The sequence below is a fragment of the Ptychodera flava genome, chromosome 8 (assembly GCF_041260155.1).
Source record: "Ptychodera flava strain L36383 chromosome 8, AS_Pfla_20210202, whole genome shotgun sequence".
Taxonomy (NCBI): Eukaryota; Metazoa; Hemichordata; class Enteropneusta; family Ptychoderidae; genus Ptychodera; species Ptychodera flava.
In genome coordinates this window covers 7,022,616-7,036,240 of record NC_091935.1, presented here as the reverse complement: position 1 = coordinate 7,036,240, position 13,625 = coordinate 7,022,616, and the positions used below count along the sequence as shown (strand labels likewise).

General features: G+C 37.9%; 1 protein-coding gene across 1 annotated transcript; it reads left to right on the top strand.

The window, feature by feature from the left end:
- Positions 1–64: 64 nt before the first annotated feature.
- Positions 65–12,535, top strand: LOC139138332 (monomeric sarcosine oxidase-like). The gene is made up of 8 exons (XM_070706662.1): positions 65–321; positions 6,152–6,221; positions 6,404–6,595; positions 7,197–7,413; positions 7,880–8,046; positions 8,901–9,087; positions 9,822–9,955; positions 11,474–12,535. Exons 1-8 carry the CDS (start codon positions 216–218, stop codon positions 11,643–11,645), a joined length of 1,245 nt encoding a protein of 414 aa, XP_070562763.1. The 5' UTR covers positions 65–215; the 3' UTR covers positions 11,646–12,535.
- Positions 12,536–13,625: the final 1,090 nt, after the last annotated feature.

Sequence of the window (13,625 nt, the reverse complement as noted above, 5' to 3'; positions counted from 1 at the left end):
ACCCAATCTATTTGCCCCTCCCCCATTACATACACAATTGTCGATACCATGTTTACAGTGTGTATATGAGAGGTTCGTAGTGTCTGCTGCAGGCCACAGTGGATGGAGTGACTTTGTGTAGGCGCGCGCTGTGCAACCAAACTACTCTGGCCAAAGGTCACTGTAAGGTTACGACCTGACGTGTATTGAACAGCTGTAGAGCCATTGCGCGAACAATGTGTGCTGCACAGACTCCTGTACGAAATTTTGAGTATATCGTTGTAGGTTGTGGCGGTATCGGCAGTGCCGCTGTTTACTGGCTTTCAAAGAGAGCCGGCAAAGGTAAGCAACCACGTTAATAATTGTTGTGACAGATGCAAACCGCACACCGACCACAACCGCATGTTGCAATGTTGCCTTCACTGTTACACGATGGTAGCGAACGACAGATAGTTCGTCCGCTATGTACAAGGCATTCTGTATTCCCCGCAAATTTTTACAGCTATATCATCGACATTTTTGGCTGAGTCAGAGTGTTCGAGGGCAAAGAAACATGTACACGCATTTTAAGCCGACCAAACGACATGACGTGTACGCGTGACCCTGGAACCGGACCGACCCTCCAAGCCAGGAAACCCTATAGCTCGTCGGGAAAGTTGTGGCCTAAGGAAGGCTGGAGTAGTTTTCATAGATGGACGCGAATAGAGGAAAGGGAAACTTGTCCATTTGTTAGCCAAATTTATATTTTACTGCTCTCGTCCTCGCCAGATGCATCGGTTCGCACCAAATGTGGAGACTGGGTCACGACTTTGCACTCTCTAGCGCGAGCGGACGATGAACCCAAGGCCTACAAAGAGTGGCCAGCGCAGCATTTAACATACATTTGATTTGAGAACATACGGAGGGACTATGATTTGAACAAAATTCGCGAACTCCATAGGGGATATATGTAACTGTACCGTAACTGTATAGTAAGTTTCGAATCAGTCTTTCTCGGCGCTATTCTTACAGTTGACCGAGTATTAAGAAGTTTTATTTTTGAAAAAGAATGGTAACTGATCGCATGTGTTTGCGCAAAGAAACACATTTAAAAACTTTAAAAAATACGGACAAGTTTGATTGATTCCCTTGATTCACTTGCATAGCACTGCGCAGCCTAGTCCTCAGTGAATTGTGCTCGACTGAAATGCAGTATGAAGAATTCCAAAGATAAAATACACAAATGTCACAATGTAGTAAAAATCTACATGTATATGGGCCGTAAATTTGTCAAATGTCATTGAGCAAAAAGCCAAAAATCGAGAAAAATCATGAAATATAGCAGCTATTTCGAATTCCCCCAATTACCTCATTTAAATTGCAGAGGACGAAAATGATTTTGTATGTGTTAAAAAAGGTGGGTCTCCAATCCAAAACAGAAATTTGTGCAATATTTTGTGCAGATCCAGAAATCAACATCGACATCACGTGTTTTTTAATGTGCAATTTGCTGAACATGTAAATAACATAACTGTTTTTAGTTTTCTTGTGTCAACTTAAATCAGGTCATGTGATAATTCGTTCACAAGGTCATGTCGCCCTCTAGTTGGCCAACATGATATCTTTGGAATTCCGGTGTCCATATCCACTGCTTTGTAATACATGTACACGTATTGAAACTCCAATATTGCCAATGTGTTACACTTTAACCATATTCTGAATGTGACTGGCATATGTGATTTATACCAGGTGGATCAAATTTGGATCTGAGCTTTTGCTATCTTTGGCCCAGGCGTGTGGCCATTCCTATGATTCGTATGTACGTACAGTATACCCATCAACCATTTGTCAGAGGGATGGGCTAATCAATTAATTTTCCCGCGTGATTTCGCAGACGTTACGCCAACGTTGAACTGGAAATTGTGCACGGGAAGGGTCTGGAAACTGTTGTTTCACATCCACTATATAATATTAACAGGGTATATTCGATAACCTTTGACAAAGTAGCAAACAGATAAGGCATCATTCAACCCAAATGTGTCTCCATGGCCTAGATTCGATGTCACGGCTCCAATTGTTCTCAAAGACCATAGACCCACGAGAACGAGGGTAAAACTCATTAAAACGTTTGTTCTTCTCATTAGTCATCTTATTCCAAGCCCCTTCCCATTAATAAGGAATTAGATAATTTGAAACTCCTTAAATTTAATTACTTTAAAGGCTAGTTTAAAAGTCCCAAGGTCATAAATGTGTCGACGGGAAACGTGTCCGCACGTACACCACTGTCATGGGTCTGATATTCAGATAACAGATGCATACTCAATTTCAACATCAGAGTCGTATAGCACCTACCAGTGGACTCAAATGTTCACAAAACACTTGATCTTTACAAACTTTCGCGGATATCGCAGAGAAAGTTTTTGAGATATTTTTTTTCAAGATGAAGACAGCTGGGCCAGTATAGTTTAGAGTCACGTGACAACAACCTGCCCGAACTGAAAACTTCGATAAATTGCGTCTGGTATGTCACCTATCTCAATCATTCTGTAAATGGTACAGTCTGATCTCTCCCCTAAAGACACACAAGTTTCAGGCATTTGTGGTCCGAAGAGGCCCGTGTAAAGATAATTAATGCACCTCATCAATCCAGACTTCCGTCGGAATATCAAATGATCCATTTTTAGTACTATCAAATGGTCCATCCCCAGACTATCACATAGTCTACCCTGAGTAAGGTTTAGAATTTCGCTGCGCTCCGCCGAAAGTTATCCACTCTTCTCCAAATACCAAAGTGTGGAAAACAACACTGACCGCCTGCCAAGAAACCGTTTGTGGAAACTTTTAAAGGGAAGGTGTCGTCGGAACTCTGCTCCGAAGGTTGCTAGTGACCCCTACGACCGACGTGAACACTTTACCTACGTTGGCGATTGATGAAATTTAAAACATGTTTGTTAACAATGAATATCGTAAAATTTAAATGTTGCAGCATGTTGACGTGATGCATCGAGATATCATACATGAAATATATTATAAACAAGAAAGTCGCGCACACGCCGTTCCGACGACACCCTCCCTTTAACGCAGAGTTGATCGCCCTCGATACTTCCTTTCCATAGATCTTACACTGTCTCTGATTAAACTGATATAATACACAAGTATATCTTTTGGAGATGAAAGTGTTAGTATGGGTACGTATTCCTTGGTTAAATGTAAGTTTACGGTATAATCACGCTTACTCTGCCCCAAGTAACAGAGGTGTAATATATAAATTCAGAGCGACAATAGAATTGCAAAAATAGTCAATAACCCTTGTTTTCATCGTGTACTCAAAAACAACATCTATGTGCGTGGACAGTTTTGTTCAGAAATAATAAGAAAAACCCAGTGTAACGTTACTAGCCTATACAGTCCACTCTCAGAGTCTCAACTTAGGGACTGGACATAAATTACAGGGGGCGGGGGCGGTGTTTTTCGAAACACCGCTGCATCAAAAATAGTGACCCTTCAAAAGTTCATGCACAAAAATTAGTGACCCTCCCCCTTATCCGTGCATGAAAATAAGTGACCCTCCCCTGTTACTTAATACCCCCCAACTAACCCGCAATGTGTTCAAGACCTCCTTCTGACTTGCTATACTTTTGAAGTCCTCTCCCATAGGAAGGTAAAATGCGGCCGATATAACGCTTTGTCCAAAAAATATCAAATCATATGTGTGTGATAATTCATGTAAATGTACTTTGCTTGAAGTGGCAGGTAAAAAGTGCATGCGTGTACAAAAAATGTAATTTTTAGATTTCATCGATAATGTTGATTCACTATACATGGTAGTCGACTATAAGAAAACTATGAACGTGTATTTTCCAATATAAAACTAGCAATATCTGTTCATCTATAGATGTTTAATAACTGATATAAATATACTTGATTTGCATGGGTTGTTTACAAGTGCTCATGTGAACAAGATATTTGATTTTGGAATTTCGCTCAAAATGTTGATCAACTATACATGGGAGTCTATGACAAAACTGTAAAAAAAATTGTCACAATCAAAAATATGCACTATTTGTGCATATATGGACCCTGAATAATTGACATAATTGTACTTGATTAGAAGAGGGTGGTAACACGTGCATCTTTGTACAAGAAATTTTGGAATTTTGCATAAAATGTTGATCCATTATGAATTGTTGTCTGTAACGAAACTATAATTTTTTTAAAAAACAAAACTTGGCAAATCTGTGTATTTACGTATGCTTGATTATTGATATTTATGTTCTTGATTAGACTAGAGTGGTTACAAGTCCATGTATGTGCAAGAAATTTGATTTTGGAATTTCACCGAAATGTTGATTCATTCATGGCAGTCTATAGTGAAACCCTATGAATAATTTCTATCCAATACAAAACTAGGTAGATCTGTGCATTTATGTACACCTAATTATTAGTATTAATGTTCATGACTAGACTAGAGTGGTTTCAAGTCAATGGTTGTGCAAGACATTTGATTTTTGAATTTCACTGAAATGTCGATTCACTATGCGTGGCAGCCTATGATGAAACTATGAATATTTTTTTCCAATACAAAACAGGTAAATCTGTGTATTTATGTACACTTAATTATTAGTATTAATGTTAATGATTATACTAGAGTGGTTTCAAGTCCATGGTTGTGCAAGAAATTTGATTTTGGAATTTCACCGAAATGTTGATTCACTACACATTGTAGGCTATGAGGAAACTACAAATACCTCATAGGTTATCTGATCTTAAATTGTTATTCAAAAGTTGTTCGACCTGAAGCTTCCAGTTCTTATTGATAATTTTTTCACTATTCTGAATAGTTTGTATTCTGTCAATGTCTTCAAAAATAAAAAATGTACATACAGCTTCAAGAACATTTGACACCAACCTATACCCAATGTATTGTCAATGGGAGCATGATATCAAATAAGTGATCTCCCAAATTGTTATTGAAAGCGTCATTATAGGGGACAGTTTATATGCACAGTAGAGGAGCTGGATAAGTAGAAATCATGACAACTTAAATCAATGTGGCTGCTTGGATCATCAATACATTGTATATTATACCCTTAAACTTGCGCCCGAAGGGCGCGCCGAAAATGGAAATGACAGAAAATGAAAGTGCCAGGAGGTATTTTTTCTTTTTTCAGTATTCCATATTCTTCAATACGTGCACATGCAATTTCAGCTTTGATGCATAAAAAAGGTTACCCTCCCCCATAGGCTTGCACAAAATTTTATGACCCTTCAAAAATGCTTGCGCAAAAAATGGCGACCCACCCCCTAAAACACCGCCCCCCCCTGTAATTTGTGTCCGGTCCCTTAGTCAAAGACCTATTATATTATATCATGCTACCATGCGCCATTCTGATCGTTTTTCCATGACTTTGGATTCATCCCTGGCTTTTAAATGCCCTCGGAGCTACTAGGTAAGACTAGGTCAGACGGGAAAACCTCACACCAGAAACTATACTCTAAGGTAGAACGCGCCTCGGAGACAGATATTCATATTTGCTTTCAAACTTTACCAATTCTATTCTGGTCTACTAAGCTTACTTGTGGGGGTTCATTGTAAAGCTGTTGGCGAAAGAAAACTTTTCACCGTCTTAGTTTTTCGAAAATCGAAAATTTTATTTTACTCCATAGATTAACACAGGGATGACCGCCATTTTGAATTTCAAATATCTGTAAATCTCAGATAATTTGTTTCCCTTGTGCCAAAATTTCCACGGTGACCCCCGATTTTTATTCTTGATTTTGAAAGAGAATGGTTGAAAGATTCCTTGAGGAAAGTTTGAGCAAGAGTTTGTCTTTCACTTTCGAGGCGCATATCACCTTAAATTTGTAAGCTGATATCAGACCTTCATTTTTCGAATCTGTGTATACTTTGAGTCGAAAAATGAATGAATGAATGAATCTGTCACCGACGTGTTCAAGATGTAGAAATGAGCAGACCGTCTTGTGTATTAAAGCAAAATACTTGTCGGCCATCGACGTTTTGCAACACGATGAATATTATATGGCGATTAGCAAATTAGCAAGACATTTGGACAAACATGCGTCATAATGAGTCGCTTACGCTGTCAAAATGTCAAAAATACACAAATTAGAAACAAACACAGAGCAGTTTAGCTCAAAATGTTAAAATAATCTGAATGATTTCCATCAACAGAGGTACTTGGTATTGAACGTTTTCAACTTGGCCACCATCATGGAGGATCTCAGGATTATTCAAGATTTATGTAAGTATTAGTCCCTCCCCTCTCCCTCTCTCCCTCTCTATCTCTACCTAATGTGATATGATAAAATTATACACTAAGAATATCAAATGGAAAGCTGACTTTCTTAATTGGCGCTTTTACATTATTTGGACAACGATAGTCATAACGTGGCCATTTCATTATTTAATGTTTTCGATTCACAGACGAACTGACTATGCCGAAGAGTGTTACTTGAAACTTGTCCGCGATGCCTACACAACAATCGAACAGATCGAACGAGAGTCTGGAATTCAACTTATCCATACTACTGGGAAACTGTTGATGTGTCGGAAAGATCAACCGAGGAGTAGAATATTGCCTGCCTACCAGTATGCAATGTCGCGGGAAAACTTTCAGTAGGATATAATGATATTAATTATACATACCATAATGCAGGGTGCAATTACAGTGGTGCTGAGAGTTCGATGATACAATTTTGATTATGCATTCTCGCGAGCCAGAGCATAATTTCCGCTCCGCTGACCTACGCAAAATCTCTTATCGCGTAGCGCTAAGCTGTTGTGGCAATGAGGCGCGTGGTTTACGACGATGGGATTATGTTTTATTGCTATTCTTTCAAACCAGTATCTGGTTCCAGTTTATTGGCTAAGATCTTGACCTTATTTTTCATTTATACCTTATTTGAATTTGAGGTGTCACAACCTTCCGTTATGTGATAGTTTCCGTTTTTGTACAATGATCATCAGCCCTCACTGCTTGTAATTACTGACATATTCTAAGCTTACCCTTGGCGAAGTCTCCTCAGCTGTGACATTTGTATAAATGTATATGTCACAAATTTGTTCTATCCTGTTTTATTGCCAACAAGCATATTTTGACTTCTGCATGTTTGTATTTTTTCGAAGCAAAACCCTTCGTCTCCACAAGGACAAACGAGAATCTGTAAAAAATATAAAACTTTTTTACACAGTACATACGTTTTCTCATATTCAACAGGTACGAAATGTTGGATAGCGAGGAAATACAGCGACGTTTTCCACAGTTCAAACTACATCCCCAGGTGGTGGCGCTGTACACCAAAGAGGCCGGAGTCTTAAGTGCAGACTTGACAAATGCAGTCCATATACAGTTAGCAAGGGCCAATGGCGCCATTATCGAGGAAAACTGCCAAGTTCTTCGTTTCGAGAAAGATAGGGACGGCTTATGTGTTTTGGTGAGAACTCTACGATAATTGTTTGCCCGAGCTTTTCATCATCGATTCTCTGTCGGAAAGTCAGTGTTGTAGACGCATGAGCACCTAAGCACTCGTACTCAACATAAAAACCATTCCATTCTAATTCATAAAGGCTATCACGGTAAAGTGATTAAGAAATTTATGTCAATGTTAAAAGTTAATCCAATTTTAAAGGGAAAGTGTTGTCATTTTACGTTCCGAACTTAAAATGTCGATAAGGAATGGATCATGACTAACAATTTCTATGTGTTAAAAAAGAAAACACCGAATAGATTTGAATTTTCAGAAGCCATTCGTCGGTTTTACCTGAGGGCCACGCAAATAAAGTGCAACTTGTGCAGTGTCATGTACATCGCCTACGTAAAATGGCTGACACCCTCGCGTCCGCTTCTAATTCATTTGGATATAACCAAAACTGCCACGACACCGTCATTTTCGCCCATAGGTGCACACATCACTTGGTACTTTCCGTTGTCGTCGTGTCATCATCACGGCGGGAGGATGGACCAATCAGGTGTTGGAATCTCTTGACGTGAAGCTACCGATTACAGTAACTCATGAACAAGCGACGTTCGTGGCCACGCCCAATCTGAAAGACTTCTCGAAGGATCGGTGAGCTAGTAATGCATGTAATGAGAAATACGAGGAACTGACATTTTTTACCGTATAAGTTCCATCGAAAACACACTGTTATCAGCACCTGGGCGCTTTATCAAATACTATGAGACGTTAATGTTATGTAGAGGTTTGTGTGTGCGCATGTGTCTATAGACAAAGGTTACACGCGTGTCTATGTTATATGAAATTTGAGTGGCGTCTAACTTAAAAGGTACTGGATATGTTTGTAACAAATTATCATACGCACATTAGTATTATTCTTTTTCATAACATCCCAGTTACTTTGAGACGAAAATACGGTAATGACAGACTTTAATTTTTTTATTTGTATGATATCAGCGAAACATCCTTGGTATTGAGCGTCAGGCAGGCACGTTTGTTGATTACTTTAACACCGCTTGTCTTACGACTAGCAAATTTCAAATGCACATTGAGACTCGTATCATACTTTTCAATGCAACCTGCAGGCTGCACTCAGATGAAATTTAAGACTGAAATAAACGTATCCATGACGTACGGTACGTTCCGCCTTTGCAAGTCAACAACATTCCCCAAGATGAGTTTTGAGTGCATAGGAAGTGATGCCATCGAGGGTTGCTAATTGGTATCCCCTTGAAATAATTAATATTTATGAAAAGGGTAACTTTAGGGTCAAAATTCATGTATCATTCGTAATTTAGGTTACGCATAGTCGGGGGAAAACCTTTTTAAACTTACGAGGTATTGCACAGTTGCTCGGAGTTTCACAAAGTGTGCATGTGAGTAGAACTTTGAGAATGATCCGAGTGATCAGCTTGTATAAGAATGAAAAATAACCCGTGATTACCTTGCATGTCTTTGTTATGCAGTTTCCCTTTGTACATGTACGTGTCTCCAAAGTACCTCCACTATGGCTTTCCGATACACGGGAATACCGGCGTCAAGGTAGGCATGACCGCTAGTGGTAAACAAATCCTTCCAGACTCGCTGCCATGTGAACCGGACCGGGAAAGGGAACAGGTAGCGCTAGAATTTCTGAAAGAAAACGTTCCAAAGGTGAGGAATGCACATTTATGACAGTGTAGACACACAAGTAAACCGAGTAGAAGAAATACACCATATTTTACAAAATTTTATATATTATTATATGAGATCTTATCTATGTATTATAATATTATGATATGTCACTTAAACTTTCTTACATACTAGTATATGTATACACTCACGCAACACACGAACACACATATACATAATATACATATGTATGTGCATATATATATATATATATATATATATATATATATATATATCTATATATATATATATATATATATATATATATATATATATATATATATATATATATATATATCCGTACTCTCTGTGCCCAAGTTCAGAGGTTGCCATAAAGCCATTATGGTGATAACCGGGAGGGCACATTGTATACATTTTGGTATGTATATATATATATATATATATATATATATATATATATATATATAATATATATATATATATATATATATATATATATATATATATATATAATCATCGAACTCTTGACCTCCCTTTGACGGATGGATGAAAGGATAGATTGACAGATATAATTCAGATATAATTGATTTATTTATCTATGTTTGTGGCTTTTCTTGATATCAGATATCATTCCACACAGGCAAACAAATGACAAATATAGGACGTGAACCAGCACAGGTGGTGTTTTTTAACATTTAAAATTGTCAAACTTTAAGATACATAATTCACGTCTAACTTTTTGCACTTAATTTCAGGCCGTTGGACCTATCCTCTTTAGCAAACCGTGTCTGTATGATATGACGCCGGATCGTAAATACGTCATTGATACGCTTGCGCAAAAGGGATATCCTCAGATTATTCTGTTTTGTGGTGCTGGACATGCGTACAAGTGAGTCCTATCATGATACGGGCTAAGTGTGGCAATCACAAAAAGAGGAGTACTTGAAGTTCACTTTTTTTGCAACTGCAACGGCAAAACATGAAGTACAACATGATTCGTCAACGGTAGAGTGTGTAACCTCCACAAATGTAATAATCTCCACAAATGTAATATCAACCATAATTGTAATAAAATGCACCCATAAATGTAATATCGCCCATAAATGTAACAAAAATCAACCATAAATGTAATGAAAACACCAACCACAAATGTAATAAATGGTAACCATAAATGTAATAAAAAAATCACCCATAAATGTAATACTTATCAACCATAAATGTAATAAATCTATTTTGTCGTTGCAATTGAGGAATTAGCCCTTAAATATTGATCTATGTACTAAGGAAAGCAACTCCACACATTATTCATTTCTTAATTGTTTGCGTTTAGTGTGTTTTGCATATTTGAAAGTGTATTTTACGTTTCCCTGTTTTGTGTACAGAACTGATTGGCCATGGCTAGACACAGCTGTAATCTGAACGTCACTGAGTGCAGTCTCTACTCCAGAGTGGGGAAGACTGTATAACACTACGATCCTTTAACGCCGTTTTTTCGAAAATTGCCGTACTTTCTTAATCGATCGCCTCAAATTCGTTTTCAGTGGACAAATTGTGTGGAATAATCAATAGATTGTCTGTATTCCTATGGTGTCCCACTTGAAGTTTGTTCCTTCACTAGGGATGCCAGGATGTCTAATTTTGTTCTACTGTGTTCAAGGTAGTGTTCGTATTGTTTTTAACAAGATTGAAATATATGTTCTCGTAAACATGTTTTGTGTCGTAAGTTTCTGTTGTAAGGTTTTATATTTCTCTGTTATTTGTTCTGAGTCATCTGTCATAAAGTTTGTGTGGTATCACTGGTTGACAAGTTATTTTGACGCTTCCTTATTATGTAATTATCAGTGTCTAGAACTGCTGTTCCACTTCCATTATCTAGCGGTTTGATCAGTACCTCGCCGTTTTCTGATAGCGTTCTCCAAGTATTCTATTCCGTGTTTCGGAAAAGAAACCTAGTTTCAGGAAAGTATGCAATAACATTACACTAGTCTTATTAAAATTATTATTTACTCAGGGCATTGATAAACAAATGATCACATATGCAAGTTCAAGTTTATTACATTTATGGTTGAGTTTTATTACATTTATGGTTAATTTGTTTATTACATTTGTGGTTGCGGATTGTTACATTAATGGTTGACTATTTTATTACATTTGTGGTTGATTTTATTACAATTGTGGTTGATATTACATTTGTGGAGATTATTACATTTGTGGAGGTTACAGAGTGGACGGAAAATTTTGTTGAAGGAACAAAATGGCGTTGGATGACATGATGATAAAAAACTTGTCTCATAATTGCTGCCCAATATATGATATAAAGTCTCTCTCTCTCTCTCTCTCTCTCTCTCTCTCTCTCTCTCTCTCTCTCTCTCTCTCTCTCTCTCTCTCTCTCTCTCTCTCTCTCTAGGTTTGTTGGCCTCTTTGGTAAAATTCTCAGTGAAATGGCCATCGATGGAGCTACACGATATCCTATAGATGCCTTCAAATTGGACAGAGAGGCACTCAACGACCCTAACTACGAACCGGACTTTCATTTAGATAGAGTACCCACTGTACCGGGATATCAATCAAAGTTATAGACTGCAGTTCATCGCCTGATCAGTCAAAGCATATTGCTTTCTTTTCAGATTTTCGCTGAGCCGAAGAAACATATTTATCGATGATTAATCACTTCGTCGATTTTTTCTTGGTGTTATAGAGACACATACGTACGATAACACTATTGCCATAATTGTAAGAACTTGATTCAGCTAGTATGACATCAAGATATCGCTCTGCTAGCACACATACATCAACTGATCAAAAAATATGCGCACTGTCAGTCGCCAATTCAAAGTATTCGTTGGTGGCGCCATGCATTTCAAACGCAATGTCTCTTTCTTGCTTGACAGGGTTTCCAACGCTAAAACACAAGTAGTAAATTCTGCAATCAAGTGTAAATCAGTGAAGCCATACATATACAGGAGTTACTTGTACTTAGTGACACTTCTTGTTCCAATATTCCGAGTTTGTCGCAACATTATGGTGGCAAGCTGGTAGCTGTGAAAGGTATTAAAAATTAGTCACAGATATAGGGTTACATGACCTAATTGCTGTCCGACATTGGAGAGATATAGATATGATGTGCCGTAATGTGCCTTCTGAATCATTTTAAAATGGAGGATTTTACAATTCGGTTGGCAATACTTTATATAGGAATATTACTATAATTAGAATCGCATTTACGTTGAACGAGTGTGATTAAACAAACTATGTTTTGATATCTGAGTAATAAAAATCAGCCCGAAGCAATATGCGTATCCTCCATACTGCGAAAGATATAATTTTTTGTGACGTGATTTTTATGGACGAAAAACTACTTGCAATATACTGGTGCCAAATACAGATACTCGGACTTAATTTACTTCAAATTCAAAGTAAATTTTTCTAACTTGATGTTGGAAATAAAATTGGGGTAATTATGTACAAATCTGCCTCGAAGTATGTGCCTTTGGTGCCCATTTTTAAACTCATCACGTCTCAATCCCTACTCCCTTTCGGTGTTGTTCGGTAAACCTTTCTTGAGAATCTCAACGGTTGCCGACAAGTTGTTGTTTTGCCGTACCAGTGTGATCTCCTATGAAGTTCGATTTTTGTATCGCCGCCAGGATGAATTCACACGTACCGCATTGAGCTCACACATGAATTCAGAGAAAACTGATATCGCAGTATTGTCAATTCTTCAGGCTTTTTTCAAAGCTATATATCGTAGTACCCTTTGCAAAACGAAAGAATTGATTCTGACTGTAAAAGTAGATCTGACAGGTGACTCGGAGAAACCCCCTGATTTAAATCCAAAGTCAATCGCCGTTGCCAAGGCGACAACTCAGTGACCCAGAAAACTAGATGAACTGTTCAAACAAGCAAACTATAGAATCAATGATGTTCATATTGTTTTTGAATATAAGAAAACTCGGTAAAAACGCCCTGATTACCGGTTAGCAGCAAGCGAATAATACTGTCATATTACAGTGATTTTCATAAATAATATTTTATCTAATACTAAACAGATTATACCATAGCAGAGCAACCTACTCCGGTTCTGAACACGGGGACATAATTGTCCATTGTTATCGGCTTATGGTATTAAAAGCACGTGATCATGTTTAATTTTACGTCATCACATATTTCGATCTGTTGCAAAAGTACCAACTTAGGTTGCGAAGCACGCTGTAGTTCCATATTCTACGATTTTCTCATACCCCGTCAATGTTTCATTAACCTGAAATTTTGAATCTGAGAATGAAATAATGTCAGAAATTGCGTTTTGTCTGACCTCTCGAGACCGACGCGCATTGTCCTGACGATACGTAAATCCAGTTAGGTTTTTTTCGTCATGTAATCTGTCTTTACAGTGCGTCAGCTTGAGCTCGATTCAGCTGAACAGAGTCACAACGTGGCAGATTCCAAACCGATGGACTGTGCTCTGTACGTTCATTGATCATATATTTTTATTTCAGCAGCGGCGTAAAAAGGCTCGGCTGTACGTGTCAACCGATGATTGTTGAAACAGTAGATAA

Bases quoted from the DNA above. Each gene is read 5' to 3' on its own strand.
- LOC139138332 (XM_070706662.1), top strand. From the start codon at position 216: ATGTGTGCTGCACAGACTCCTGTACGAAATTTTGAGTATATCGTTGTA. The intron at 322-6,151 runs GTAAGCAACCAC...TTCCATCAACAG, and splicing joins TTCAAAGAGAGCCGGCAAAG to AGGTACTTGGTATTGAACGT. The intron at 9,088-9,821 runs GTGAGGAATGCA...ACTTAATTTCAG, and splicing joins TGAAAGAAAACGTTCCAAAG to GCCGTTGGACCTATCCTCTT.